Source organism: Vigna angularis, chromosome 4, assembly GCF_016808095.1.
Source record: "Vigna angularis cultivar LongXiaoDou No.4 chromosome 4, ASM1680809v1, whole genome shotgun sequence".
NCBI classification, from domain to species: domain Eukaryota; kingdom Viridiplantae; phylum Streptophyta; class Magnoliopsida; order Fabales; family Fabaceae; genus Vigna; species Vigna angularis.
The window spans coordinates 4,871,845-4,885,592 of NC_068973.1; the positions used below are offsets into that span (position 1 = coordinate 4,871,845).

The 13,748-nt window shown below is 29.5% G+C and overlaps 1 protein-coding gene across 2 annotated transcripts; it reads right to left on the reverse strand.

Annotated features, from left to right (window-relative positions):
- Window positions 1-7,431: 7,431 nt before the first annotated feature.
- LOC108319459 (uncharacterized) lies at window positions 7,432-12,996 on the reverse strand. Of its 2 annotated transcripts, none has more exons than XM_017550603.2 (6): window positions 12,714-12,996; window positions 9,612-9,804; window positions 9,277-9,345; window positions 9,117-9,192; window positions 8,876-8,940; window positions 7,432-7,912 (listed from the first exon to the last, which is right to left on the reverse strand). In XM_017550603.2, exons 2-6 carry the CDS (start codon window positions 9,777-9,779, stop codon window positions 7,832-7,834), a joined length of 459 nt encoding a protein of 152 aa, XP_017406092.1. In that variant the 5' UTR covers window positions 9,780-9,804; window positions 12,714-12,996; the 3' UTR covers window positions 7,432-7,831. The 2 variants fall into 2 exon arrangements, with proteins under 2 accessions (XP_017406092.1, XP_017406093.1); XM_017550604.2 differs by having other exon boundaries at window positions 9,612-9,794; window positions 12,714-12,853.
- Between the last annotated feature and the right edge of the window lie 752 nt (window positions 12,997-13,748).

Consider the following 13,748-nt stretch of genomic DNA (forward strand, 5'->3'; position numbering starts at 1 on the left):
GAATAGTATGACTCCATAAAAGGACGAAAAAATAGCACTAACAGAAAGGTCTGTTGCGTTGCAGAGAAACAGAGGAGAGAGAATAAAAAGTTAACACCGTTTGTGAGTTTTAACGGAAGGGACTTGATTGAGGCAAATTTTACCAAGTAAGGATGCAATTGACACTTTTTTAAAAGGAGGGACCTAATTGACACAACTCACCAAAACTGGAGACAAAATAAGCTATTAAGCCTAAAATTATTTATATTTTTAATTAATTATTTATTATTAATTTTTTCATTAATTAAGTGACATGATTATTAGTTTCCAAATAAGATTATATACTGTATGACATCTTAACTATGTTCACATCTCAAAGTCCATCAATAATTTATCATATGAAAAATTATTAAAATAAAAAAAAAAGTACAAAATATGGGAAATCACACCAAACTCATGATAAAAATTACACTTTCTGAACCACAGAAAAAATATATCTATTATGAAAAAAAAAAATCTAAATAAATATATAGAAGTAAAACATCAAACACATTATATTAATATCTAAAAATCAAAGATAAATTAGTTAACTTATTAACACAACGATCTTTCTAACGAAAAACCATGAGAAACTTTGAACTACATATATATTTATGAAAACGTAAACATCGACATCATCTTCCTTTAAGACTCTAAAGAACCATTTGTTGGTCCAAAAAAGCATGACAAACTAAGGAAGAATAACTCTTTAATCAAAGTCTCTAAAAACCCTTCCTCCAAGCATACTTCAAAACATAAATGACCCCATATAAACTTAACCTAAATAGAAATTTGCACTCCTAAAAACTGAAAAATTACGAACACATGAGCTAAATCAGGATAATCTCTAATTGCATCATCAATATTCACCTTGGGCCTTAGGAAATGAAACTTTACATATTACATCCATAAATAACCAATCTATCCCTAATTTAAATATTAAAAAAATTCAACACCAGAAAATCAAAGACAATATTACTCATGTTTTTTAGATTTATTTTCAGTCATATGCACCAACTCCTTAATTTGGAAAATAGCAGAAGAAAAAACAATTGGATCTTAAAATCTATTATGATTTCTCATCTTCCAAATCATCTAGATAATTGTAGTAATGGTAGTCACTTTAAGCAAAAAACTAAAATGAGACTTCATAAACTGAACAACCAGATTCAAAGAAGAAAAAAAAATGTAAATCCTGAAAAACTTCCTTCAATCATTTCCACAACCAGATAGCAATAGAACAAATGAGACAAAGATCCAACATTATTTCCACATAAAGAACATATAGAGCATAAAATCACTCATTTTTTTATCTCTAAATCAATAAGTAAATAGTCATACAATAGCTTTCAAAGAACCAAATTTTTAGTTTATGGCACATCATCCAACCAAATCAAGTTCTCCCAATTCAACACTTCATACCAGAAAAGTAAGAAATTTTTGCAACTTTTTGAAAAAGCACACTTGTATCGTCCAAAACCCAATTAGGTACATCATCATTCTCATTAACCATTAAAGAAAAAAAAATCACATAAACTAGCAACAAAAAAAGGAAAATTTTAGTGAGTACATGTCCAGGTTGAACTAACAACAAACTATAACCTTACTCTATCAAAATAAGGAATTCTAACCAATTTAGATAAACAAATGTGAGAACAACAATAATCATTCCAAAGATTAATACAATCATCTTTAACTAGTGTCTAAAAATTATTTTCAAAAGTAACATCATATGCTAATACCATGTCCAATTTGATAACTATTTAAAGGACATATATTTCTTATACATAGACTTAAGAAATCAAATACGCATGAGTTAAGTCCAAGTCATTTTGTCATAAACAAACTCTCAACCTAAATATAGTAAATAAATTTTATTCTCTAACTAAATATTAATAATCTCCAAATCATCATTCACCTTAAAAGTCATCTTATTTACTTGCATATACATGATAAAACATATGAAATTTATGATTATTATGAAATGATGTTATTGTTAATATAAAACAACATATAACTTTTATTGTTTTAATTAAAAATATGGTAGATAAAAATATCATCATGCTTTCCAGTAGTTTTTATGTCATTACTTATAACAATCAAGTAACTCTAACCATCTCTACCTTTAATGTAATTGTGACAATGACAATCCTTTATTTTTTAACACGTTTTCAATTAAAACATATCACACACAAAATTCACAACTAGACAGGCTAACAATTACATCATCTACTTAATAAAAAAATTAGAAAATTAAAACGCTATACAAAATTTAAGTAGTCAATACACAAAGAAAAATTAATAAAAAGTCAATTGAAATCCAAATTTAAAAGAGACTTAAATCTTAATCAAACTTTAAAAGAAAAGAAAATTTCAATTTATCTTCCAATAATTGCAAGATAATTGTTAAACATATGCACGTTAAATATTGATATTCATTTCAAGAGAACTTTATTCTCACTTTTTTCAGCAACCATAACAATATTCTCATTGCTTCCAATTCTCGTACAATTTGGTATATTCTTCCACACAAAGAAAGTTTCTCCATTCTGTCTTTATTCTCTTTGGTGTCAACTGATTTCTTTTGCTTTGAATACAATACCTAAAATCACGTAACATTAAACTAAATCACATGCACTTTCTCCATATTCTCGTGTGAGTCGATTCTTTTTATTAATTTTTTTTGTTTTTTTTTTGCTTTTAATATAACATACTTTAAAACAGAAATAACATGCAAAAAGAGTCTTCTTCAAGCTAAAGTCTATCTAAGGTTCACTCCACACTTCCTTTACATAACTAGATTCTGTAATTACTAAATAAGATAAAAAAGCATGGGAACATGATGTTTTATACCTAACCAGATTTGTAATTAATAACTAATTAAGATCAAGCATGGAAAAAGGAGATTTACAACTTTCTCTTCTCAGCATCTCTAGGGAAAAAAACTAATCTAATTTATAGTATTGTAACTTTATTAATATGGAAGATTTTGTATTGGAGATTGATGCGTAATCACCCATATATATATATGTACGGATAATATTCCATATAGACTTGTGCTTACATAATCTTTAATATCCTATTATAAATCTCTTATATGAAAAGCATGTTACATGCAAATGTTAAAGATGATTTGAACGCAAAAAGTAATATTTAAAAAGAATCTAAAAGGGGTTAAAGCTTAAAACCATTTTTTAAAATTGTACGACGATTCACAAGGGACAATATAAGGATGGTTGTATGTTAATTGGAAAAGGGTTTTAAAAAGAATTAATGCATAAAAATACAAAAATGTAACAACAATGTAGAAAGATGTGAGAAACACCTTGCACAGACGGCACCATCTGTTGTATACAAGTCATACAAAGATGTTAATGTTCTATTTCTTCTATTTCCAACTCTCTCCTGAGTTCTTTTATCAGAGTCATATATTATATATGGTCCAACTATTCTTCAATTTCTTCTATTGCTACCTCGTTCTTCGTCGTGTTTTTTTTGTAATCATCATGGAATTAAATGTAAATTTGGTTTCACGGTAAACGTCCAAATGTTATTGTTCTTGTAAGGCTAAATATATCTTTACTCTCATTATCTTATGAATTTTACCTTTAGCAATTATACTTCTTGTTTGATCTTTCTCTGTAAAATAATTTGGTCATAGATTTGTAAAAATACTCTAACATAAGTAAGTGTTCGGTCTAAACAATAAATAATAAATGTAGATAGTTCAAAAGTATTATATATTTCATCACATATTTTAAGTGTCTTTAATAAACTTTTTTCTTTTTGAAAATGGGTGGGTGGGAGGAAGAGACACTCTTTCTAGGGTTCGGGTTATCTATCTAAGTTTGCCTCAGATTAATTTTGAAATGAGGAAATGAAGCCCACAACTTCAAACCCTGCCCCAATTTTGTTTTCACTTCATTCTAATTTCATTTCTATGTGGACCAGTCACATTTTGACATGTGACCCATGTCAAAATGTTGTCAAACTAAACTATGTTATTAAAGTGTCATTATCCACCGAGATATCTACTTTTAAAGAGAAAATTAAGGTTGATAATCTTCTACCTTTAAATATAAAAAAGTTGGATAATGATACTTTGACAACATTTTTTTGACAACATTTTAACACCATCTACGTGTCATTCTGTGATTGGTCCATATTGGTGTTTATGATTATTATTATTGATTGTGGAGTAATTTTGAACCAATCACAGAATGACACGTAGATAATGTTAAAATGTTGTCAAAAAAATGTTGTTAAAGTATCATTATCCAAAAAAGTTTGCGATTATATTTCTGTTCTAACTGTTATTAGAAAAAACTCCTGACATAAAAATCTAAAATAAACTTTCACTTCTAAAAATCCATCACGGAAATCTAACATTTAAAATTAAATATTATCTAAAAATAAGTTTTTCTATTTTTTTAAAATTGAAAAATATTTACTTCTACTTTTGTTTCTAATAATAAAAATACGAATTTGCTTACATACAAATTTTCTCACGAGAAAAAAAATGAAATTATCTACTTGAGAAATTAACTTTAAAAGCTAAAATTTAAAGAAATTTACAAATTATTTTTTGTATAAGATAATGTTAAGTTTTATAAATAGAAAAACTCGTTTGATATTTTTTATTTTCAGTAAAATGTATGTGAAAAAGCCCCTCTAGTCAAACCTAAATCTTGTTTGAATAACCTTCTTCCTACACAATTTATGAAATAGGAAAAAAAATCATTTTTTGTAAATTTTAATTTATGCATAAGTTAATTTCCGATTTATTTTCTAATTATGTATATGATAAGTTTAATTTATAAAAATGTTGTCGATATAAAACGATAAAGCAATTATTTGATTGATGTGAATGTGGACACATAAGATTGATTGAAACATGTTTGTTTGTGTGGAAAGAATGAGTAATGAAAGTTGCGTTATTGGCTAATATCGAAGGGCCTTCTTTGTTTGGTAGCCAACACAATAATGGTGTTATATTATAGGCCAAAATCTATTCGTACGGCTTTTCTTATTCTATATATTCATCTTAAAATGAAAAAATTATTCCATCGTAGTATCCACCAATTACTATTATATTTTAATGATATGACTAACAACTTATACATGCAATGGTACTTTATAATATTGATATTTTAATAAAATCAAGGGTGGCTTAAAGTCATTTAATAATACCAATATAATTAAATATAAGTTTTACGTGTGTTAAAATAATGATAGTTTCAAGTTAATAATGACGATAATCCATAACGCCTCATTTCACGTAAAAATATTGACATTTTCTCAATAATGTTTTAAAATCTATAAAACTTCATTAATTTTATTTCCATGCATAACAATTTCCTAACCTTGTAACATTAAAAATAAATTTACAGTTATACAAAATTTCAATAACTACTGATTGTTTCTTTTCTCCTAGCTATAAAATAAAAAATAAAAACAAAATAACTGTTTTTTTTTAACAAATGGTTAGTTCAAGAAGTGGTAAATTCAAATTTGAATGTTTATATATATATATATATATATATATATATATATATATATATATATATATATATATATAAAATAAATGTGTTTGGAATAATGCAAACTAACTTTGAAAAACTTGAAGTTAATCTTTCTAAATGTAGATTTTCATTAGTATCTCAGACATTGAGTTTGGTCCATTCTACTTATATATATTAGGATTTCTAATTCAGAATTTAGAGTCGAGAATATCAAATTTTCGTAGTGATTAATAAAAAAGAGAATGACCTTTTATATATAATTAAAAAAAAGATATTCTCTTAATTAAAGGAGATAATAAATAATAAAAGTGTCTACTTCGTATTGTTTTTGTTTTGATATGGTTGAGAGTGACTATTTTTGTTGATACCCATTGGGCTTTTGATTCCTTTCAAATAAAGCCTCAGTGCACATGGTTTAGGTTTTTGAGGCCCTTATTCTTTTGCATAATATCACCCACGTGACTTATTTTTTTAATAGATCTCACTTTCATCTTCTTTTTCTTTGCAAAATTTCCAAAAGTGACAACTCACAATCAAATATAGTTTATGTAATGCCATGTCATGGTTCCACTTGTCAAATGCTATTTTATTATAACGATTTTGACATTACTTGTTAATCTCTTATGTTTGAAGGGAGTAAGGCTCATGAAGAGGGAGACAATATTATGATTTCTATCTCAAATTCTTGCACAATCACCTCAATTTCCTTCAAATTTTAGCCTTACATCTAGCAAAGCTACAAGCTAGAACTCTTCTTATTTCCTTCAAGTATTTGAGGATCTACTTAAGAGCTTGCAAATAAATCCACTCAAAAATTGTGATTAAAAATAACCCAATCATGAATTATGGAGAACAAATCATTTCAGAATAATTTCCACCAACATGAAATCTTGGATAATTGCCTTTTATCCTACAAAGAACCTACTCCAAGAGGTAAGTTCTAATACAAATTGAAATATAAGGTTAGGTCTAGAAAGAAGGGTTTTGAATAATGTTAAAAGTGTTGTTTTAGAGATTTTTGTAGATTGTCCAATTAGATTCTTAATGAGTCTCACCTCATGGTTTTATAAAAAAATTCTCATAAATAGTTTTCTAAAACATTTTACGAATGACTAAGAAATTTGCGTGAGTGATAGAGAAAGACAAGAAATACTTTAAGTTTTATATTAATTCACACCTAACATGGATTAGGTCTAATTCTTCAATGCAAAAAGTTCCACCAAAGAATCTAATGTTTACAAGTATCTTTCAATACACAAATATACAAAGTTTCTGTAAGTTAATAATTGTCCGATATCAACTAAATATTTAGCTTTTGAGTCAACTTTTATCTAATACTACCAAACATAACCAATTTGCCTCCTAAATAATACTTTCGATGAAACTGATGTTTTGGAGGGAAATAAAACATACAGATGCATCCATGTTGATAAAAAGACACATCCTAAACGGCAGATAAAGTGAGCTTGCTATGGTCAACACTTAAATATGTTCCTTAGATTACTGTTTGTTTCCACTTAGTAGATAACTTCCTTCTATTGTTTATTTAAAAAGTTGTGTGCCCAATGTTATTGACATTATTATCAACAAAAACAAGTAAATGGATACCACTAGCAGACTCCAGCAAATCAGTTTCCACATTCTTCTGTCTGGAATTAGTGCAGAGATGGGGGAAAGATCATGCTTTCTAATTGGTATTTTACCCCAAAACTACCTTAGGTGAGAAATAGGAAGAAGGGAAACGGTAGTTACGGTGAGAGAAAAGATCATAGAATATTTTCTTTATGCTCTCGGATTACGACGGTTATAATACTTCTTACGTTTTCAACCAATAATAATGTTAGTCACCTTATCCTAAATTGGGTTGCTATCACTTTCATTCCCAATGGGATGATAAAAACCCATGTGATGGTATTAATTGAAAATTGACATCATGGTAAGTAGCAATTGTTCCCTACTGATACAGGTCCAAGAAAAAAAAACGCATTCACTCGAGTAATGTAGCATCATTTTCATTACCTGCAAGGGGTCTGATATAAGAATAATTATGAAGATCTGCTTGAATTTTCGTTTAAGAATCCTATAATGTTTGAAAATCCCAAGTCTTCTCGTACACTGCATCTATCATGGAGAGGAGATCCGAGAAAAAAACGCCTATTTGTTCGACAGTTGTGGTGTCCAGTAAAAATGCTTCTAGACTTCAATAACCCACAAACCATGGCTGCTAAATCAGGTAGGAAAAAACTAGGATAATGCAGGTTTGATATGTATAGAAGTCTCTCTAGCCCGTGCTACAAAGATGTTCCTCCCAATCTGAACTTGGTGTAGCCCAGACTAACGAGTTTCTGAATCAATATTTTCTCAGCTTCTATCTGCAATCCATGAAAGTTGCAATAAATCAATAATAGAGAATTTTAAATTGAAGCGATGAAAATAGTGAATGGCGATGCAAAAAGGGTAAGCCGTCACTACTGTAGGATTTCGGGGAGTGTAAGATCAACTTCACACCATTCAATCAAAGTTACAATTTAAAAAAATCACAAGAACTGGAAAATTTTTAAAATCAATCATAAACTACAGGTATTTTATTTCAACAGAATCATATAGGTAAGGCCAAAGCCTAATACTAGGTAACAGCACATGCTAGGCAAAATAGTGCTTTACAGTGTTACACTCCCAGCAAAGGTAAAATTCCTATGGCCCCAAGCAATAACCCTAACTGGTAGTACAAACACACATACCCTCAGTGACAAATCCAGAATTTTTACCGTAGTCTTCATAACAAATTTTAAATTATGGGGACAATTTGTAATGCCATATATACATTATATTAAGAAAAAAATTAAATGTTTGTTGGGGCAATTGCCCCCAATATTCACCAAGTGGATTTGTCCTTGCCGCTCTGTCCCTCTGAACTATCCAATATAAGAGGTTTAGCTTCTCTCTCCTCTAACAAACTTTCCCTCTTATTTGTTATTTACAAGTTAGTAACTCCCCAAAATAAAGAGTTGATCCAGATAAGTAGGTGACTGACTCACTACGGCTTTACCAGTTCCCTTCTTGTAACTAAATGAAGCTAGGAACCTATGAGTGTTCAAATTTCTATGTATTAGTAAGTTAATCGAGTAACTGAATATGCAAGAATTGTAAAATGATTATTTATATCCAAGTAGAAAGTTAGAACAAGAAAATAAATTCTTAGATATGTTTTGAGAGGGCATCACTTTCTTGTTTTCAGAAGTTGGCTGAACATATAGCAGTAAGAAAGTCATTTAGAAGGAGCAGAATATCGCTGCGCTAAAACACAAACACAATGAGTAGGAGAGAGACCATACCTCAAGCATGGGGCTATTTTTTGGAATGCTGCAAGCCAAAATTATGTTGAGACCAGTCTTTAACACTGAGAAACAGATAAAGTTAATTCATAAACTAGAATAATATTTTAACTGTCAGACAAGACACAGTGTGTTTGCAAAACCATTCCAACTCCATTGAACGTGAATCCCAATCATGTTTAATTTCTGGAATGTGAGATTGAGTGTTGTTAAAAAGAAAAATCAAACACACAATAGTTACCTAATCGATGAGCAATGCCAGACCCTGTGTTATCACAAAATCCTCCGAGTATGGAAGTGACAGATACTGAATTGCTCTGTGTACCACCATAGATCACAATCCTTATACAATCTTTCAAAAAATACTCTTATACTGAGCTTAAAGGAATGAGACAACTTACAGGACGAGTGGGAGCTGCTGCGTACATGTGTCCCAATTTTGCAGAGTTGTAACCAATCCACACATATATCTACGATAATTAATTAACCATTCAAATCAGATAAACCTTTGGAAGAGATGAAAAATATCACAGGGTTGAACGTTTACAGCACAAATTACCCTATTAAAATCCCATGCTTCCAAATCGTATGCAAGTGAAAACAGAGTTATTGCTATTTTGTTCCAAAAGTATACATTTGGGTGAATGACCCAGTTTAAAAAAAAAAAAAAACATGACACCTTATTTTGCCGTTCATTTGAATCTATTGAAACAAGAAGAGTTTGATGAGGGAAAACCTGTTTGGGAAAGCGAATGATCTGAAAATGGAGGTCAACATCATTGACAAGTTCAGAAAAGGTAGTGATCTGCAATTGACCCTGTGCCTGTTCCTGAACATGTAGATTACCCTTTCCTTCCTTCACGTTCAACTCTTCAATCCCCTTCTCCAGCCCTCCACAATCCATTTTTATGACAAAAAACTGCAAAACCCTAAACTCAAAACTCAGAACACACATCTGTCTACAAGTACCTTAATCAACAACTTTCATTCAATATATGTTATGAAACATGGATAGAGAATCAAACCCCAATGTGAAATCATATCATAACCAGTCACTAAAATTAAAAGTTTATTATGTAATTTGATGGATTACTTCTAAGTTATATACTCGTTGATATGTGATTGCACAAAGCTAATATCTACTTCTGCTAGTTTCTTTTCAAATTCTGACACCCTATCCTCTGTTTCTGAGCCAACAAAATATTCTTCCTCGCAAATTTTAATAATTTACTTTAAGGAATTTTTGGCCATATTTTGTTCGTAATAGTTATTTTCAGGGATGGCAAAAAAATTTGTAAAGGATATTAAATTGATTTATTTAAGGGATACTAACAAGTAACAGGTATGGATAATTTAATTACCCACTTATTAATGGGACGGTTCATAGTATCATAGTATCTAACTTATGGATACCTACTACCTACTACCCATTGTTACTGAATTTTATTTGGATATGTTTTCAAATCCAAATGATAATAAAGCTATTGGTGAGAGAAATATCAACCATTGAAGAATGTTTTAGAATTTGATTCTATACATTTATATTTTCTACTTAGACTTATGAAATTAAAGTTGTTTTTAAAAAGGTTAGTTCTTTTAGAACTGATACTTTTCAATATAACTTATTTAAATTTTTTTTTTCAGCAGGACCAAATTTATTTACACAAATATTTTATTATGAAATTTGATTTAGATTATACTTTAAAAACAATATTTTATGAGTTTATCTTTTAAGAATCATTTTTAAATGTTTTATTTAAAATTAAAAAAATAAAAGTGAGAAATATCCGCATACATGTGGGTATAAAAATGTCGGCAGGTAATCTTGTTTAGATACCCAGAAAGTAAAGAGGCAGGTGATAGATGTTTTTTAGAATTTATAAATTAAAATTCAAAACAAGAACTTGTGTTTTGTCTCTCTTAACCCACTAAACCAACGACTAATATGGTCAGTTTTACGGCGACTTTCAGAATAAAAATTTAACGAAGTAGAAGATGCTTTTCATTTGACATGGTTAGTCTCAAGGACACTCGAATGTTTGTTCTATCCATTTTTCCATTTGACTGTAAGCTTCTTCCTTTTTCTCTTATTCTAACCATTTGTCTTTTGGAGACTTAATGATGTGGCTTTAGACAATACTCAATTTCAGTTCAACGTACACTTTTGCTGTAAGATATTATACAAACATCTCACATAGAATATCTGTATAACAACTTTTGGTAGATCTTTAATTGCAGTAAGTGGTCTCTAATTGTTTGGACTATTCAAATTATTGCATAATGCTTAAGAACTGATTAGGCTACAGCTGAACTCACACAACACAAGCACACTCAATATTTCTACAGCACATGTAAAGTCACGAAATATAATACATATCCATATTAGTTCCATCAAAGGACTGCAAAAATTGCACCACTGCAACAAAACTTTTGCTTCCTTTTTGTCAAAGCTTTTATATGTTAACAATCAAAACCTGTTCCAAAGTTAAAGGACAAATCCTAGTTTAACCCCTACCCGGCAAGATATTTCAAATGAAAGATGCCAACAAATTTGTCTTATAGAAAAGTCTTATTTAATATAGGAGCACTATATAAAATTCAAAACGACCTCATGTGACTTATATTGACTGTAATGGTGAAATCCTTTTGTACCAATTAAGATGCTTGTTAATTTGAAGCTTTAAAGTATATTTTGCATTGGAGCAAAGAAAGGTTATCTTAAATTTTGTATCTTGAAACTTTGCTTTTCTATCAATGAATCTTTTTCACTTATCTGTGAAACATAATTGCCAAATGTAACTAATACTGCATAGTCTGTCATGATTAATACATTTTCTACTTTCTACTTGCTATATGCACAAAATAGATATGTGAAAGGTTTACTATTTTTATACAGATTTTATTCGTTGACATGAAAACTTAATATAATAAGAAAAATATACAAGAAAAATTTACATATAGCCTTGCTTAGTTCTTTCATGTACATTATTCAGTCTGCAATATGTTGCAAACACATTATTGATTACAGATCTGATTAACCAAATAACTAATTTGGCCCAAATTGGCTGCAATCATGTGTAAAGAAAAACAACTTCCCGGTTAAAAGAATATAAGGTTCAAAGAAGTGAAGGCAATCTGTAATTCTAAACTTCCTTCTAAGGTCTAAACTACACTCGGACGACTTTACATTTTATGTTAGATGGTCTAAAACAACTGGCTCTCTCTCTATTAATGTGTTGGGTAGATCCAATTTGGAAACCGTGCTTCTTGATTTATCCCACCATTCCTTAAAAGTGAACTTTTAGGCATTTTAGTGGAGTATTGGACTTATCCTAATCTGTAGGATCAGTTTCTGCATATTTCTTTCGATATCATTCTTGCCCCCCCATCCCACATTTCAGATGACTTGTAAGAATACAAATACACCAAACCAGGAAATTACTTGAAAGCATTTTTCAATCAGTTAATGCTTCCGCTGTCATAAGTCAACCAACCAATCAATTTGGTATTAACAATAACAAAGCAGAAAACAAAAATCTGTTTCCGTGATTCCAGACTCAACCCTTTATTTCCTGCTATCCAGCTCAACCCTCTCTCTCTCTTGCTATCCAGCTCAACCAAATCAACCCACTTTAAACCCAAGTCAATGAAGAACATGAACAAGGTACAAAAGCCACAAATTTCCTGGTTACTATCAGAAGAAAAAAAATCCTGAAACACTAATTACGGGATAATCTAACCCTAAACCCTCCAGTGAATCCAAAAACCCTTAAAACTACAATACACCAGACAAAAAATTAACCCACTTAAAATATTTTAGAAATAAAATATTGCATACCTTAAGCTCAAACAGCTAATATCATAGCACTGGGCCAATGTTTCGCACACGAGAAAAGAACTAATGCCCACCGACCCCAACAACCGAGCACGGCCACCACCGAACCACCACGGTAACGACGACAGACCACGGAAACGGAATAATTTCCTCAAGAACGCTGTTTTTGTTTGATTAATGTTTTCTATTTCCGCATTTTCATATGTCGTTCTGATTAGGGTTTTCTCTCTTCGCCATAAACCCAAATCAGAAAAAGTATACACAGAACAAACCTTTGCAACAGTAATTTCTTAACTCTATTCTCTATTATTTAGAATTCTATTTTTCAAATATTTTAAATCCATACAAATAAATTTACTTGTTTATTATTTTTAATTTTTAACATAACACTTTAATAATTTAATCTTTAAATTAAGAGTTATAATTACAATTTCACATTGATTATTTAATTATTGAAAGATTATTCTCTTTCTCATCTTTTATAAATAATTGTGAAGCTTAGTTTATAAATAGGAATTACTATAATTTCTATAATGTGAAAATGGCAATGCTTACTGAAAGAAATGTGTTTTTACTCTTTCTCACCCATCTTGAAGTCAACCTACTATTTTAACAACCAATGCTTTCTATCATTTTTTTCCCTTAACATCATTCTATAGGGGCTGAATTCAATAACCAATAATGGATTTTTTTTTTTAACTTAAAAATGATTTAATTAACAAATGAACAAAATTTCCTAAAAGTTCAATTATTTATTGCACAATGTCATGTTTTTTTACACAAATTTTTTAATCCAATTTTCTCTAAAAACTTGTTTATTGTAGAAAATTTCCCCATTCATATTATATAAAAAGAATATTTAACTTGAATCAACTTAGTTTATCATGATAAATTGAGTCAGATTATAAAATTTCTTACATATTAAAAAGTATATTAAATTAAAGTTAACATGTTTTTAGCCTTATCTGGGAAGCAATAAGGTATTTAAATTACATTTATAACTCAGCATATTTTTAAGTTTAATGGTTATGCATTAAT

What these genes read in the sequence shown, in the direction of transcription:
- LOC108319459 (XM_017550603.2), bottom strand. Translation starts at nt 9,779, where the DNA reads ATGGATTGTGGAGGGCTGGAGAAGGGGATTGAAGAGTTGAACGTGAAG. An exon ending in TCATTCGCTTTCCCAAACAG is followed by an intron (nt 9,346 to 9,611) that starts GTTTTCCCTCAT and finishes TAATTATCGTAG; the next exon opens with ATATATGTGTGGATTGGTTA. An exon ending in AAAATAGCCCCATGCTTGAG is followed by an intron (nt 7,913 to 8,875) that starts GTATGGTCTCTC and finishes CATGGATTGCAG; the next exon opens with ATAGAAGCTGAGAAAATATT.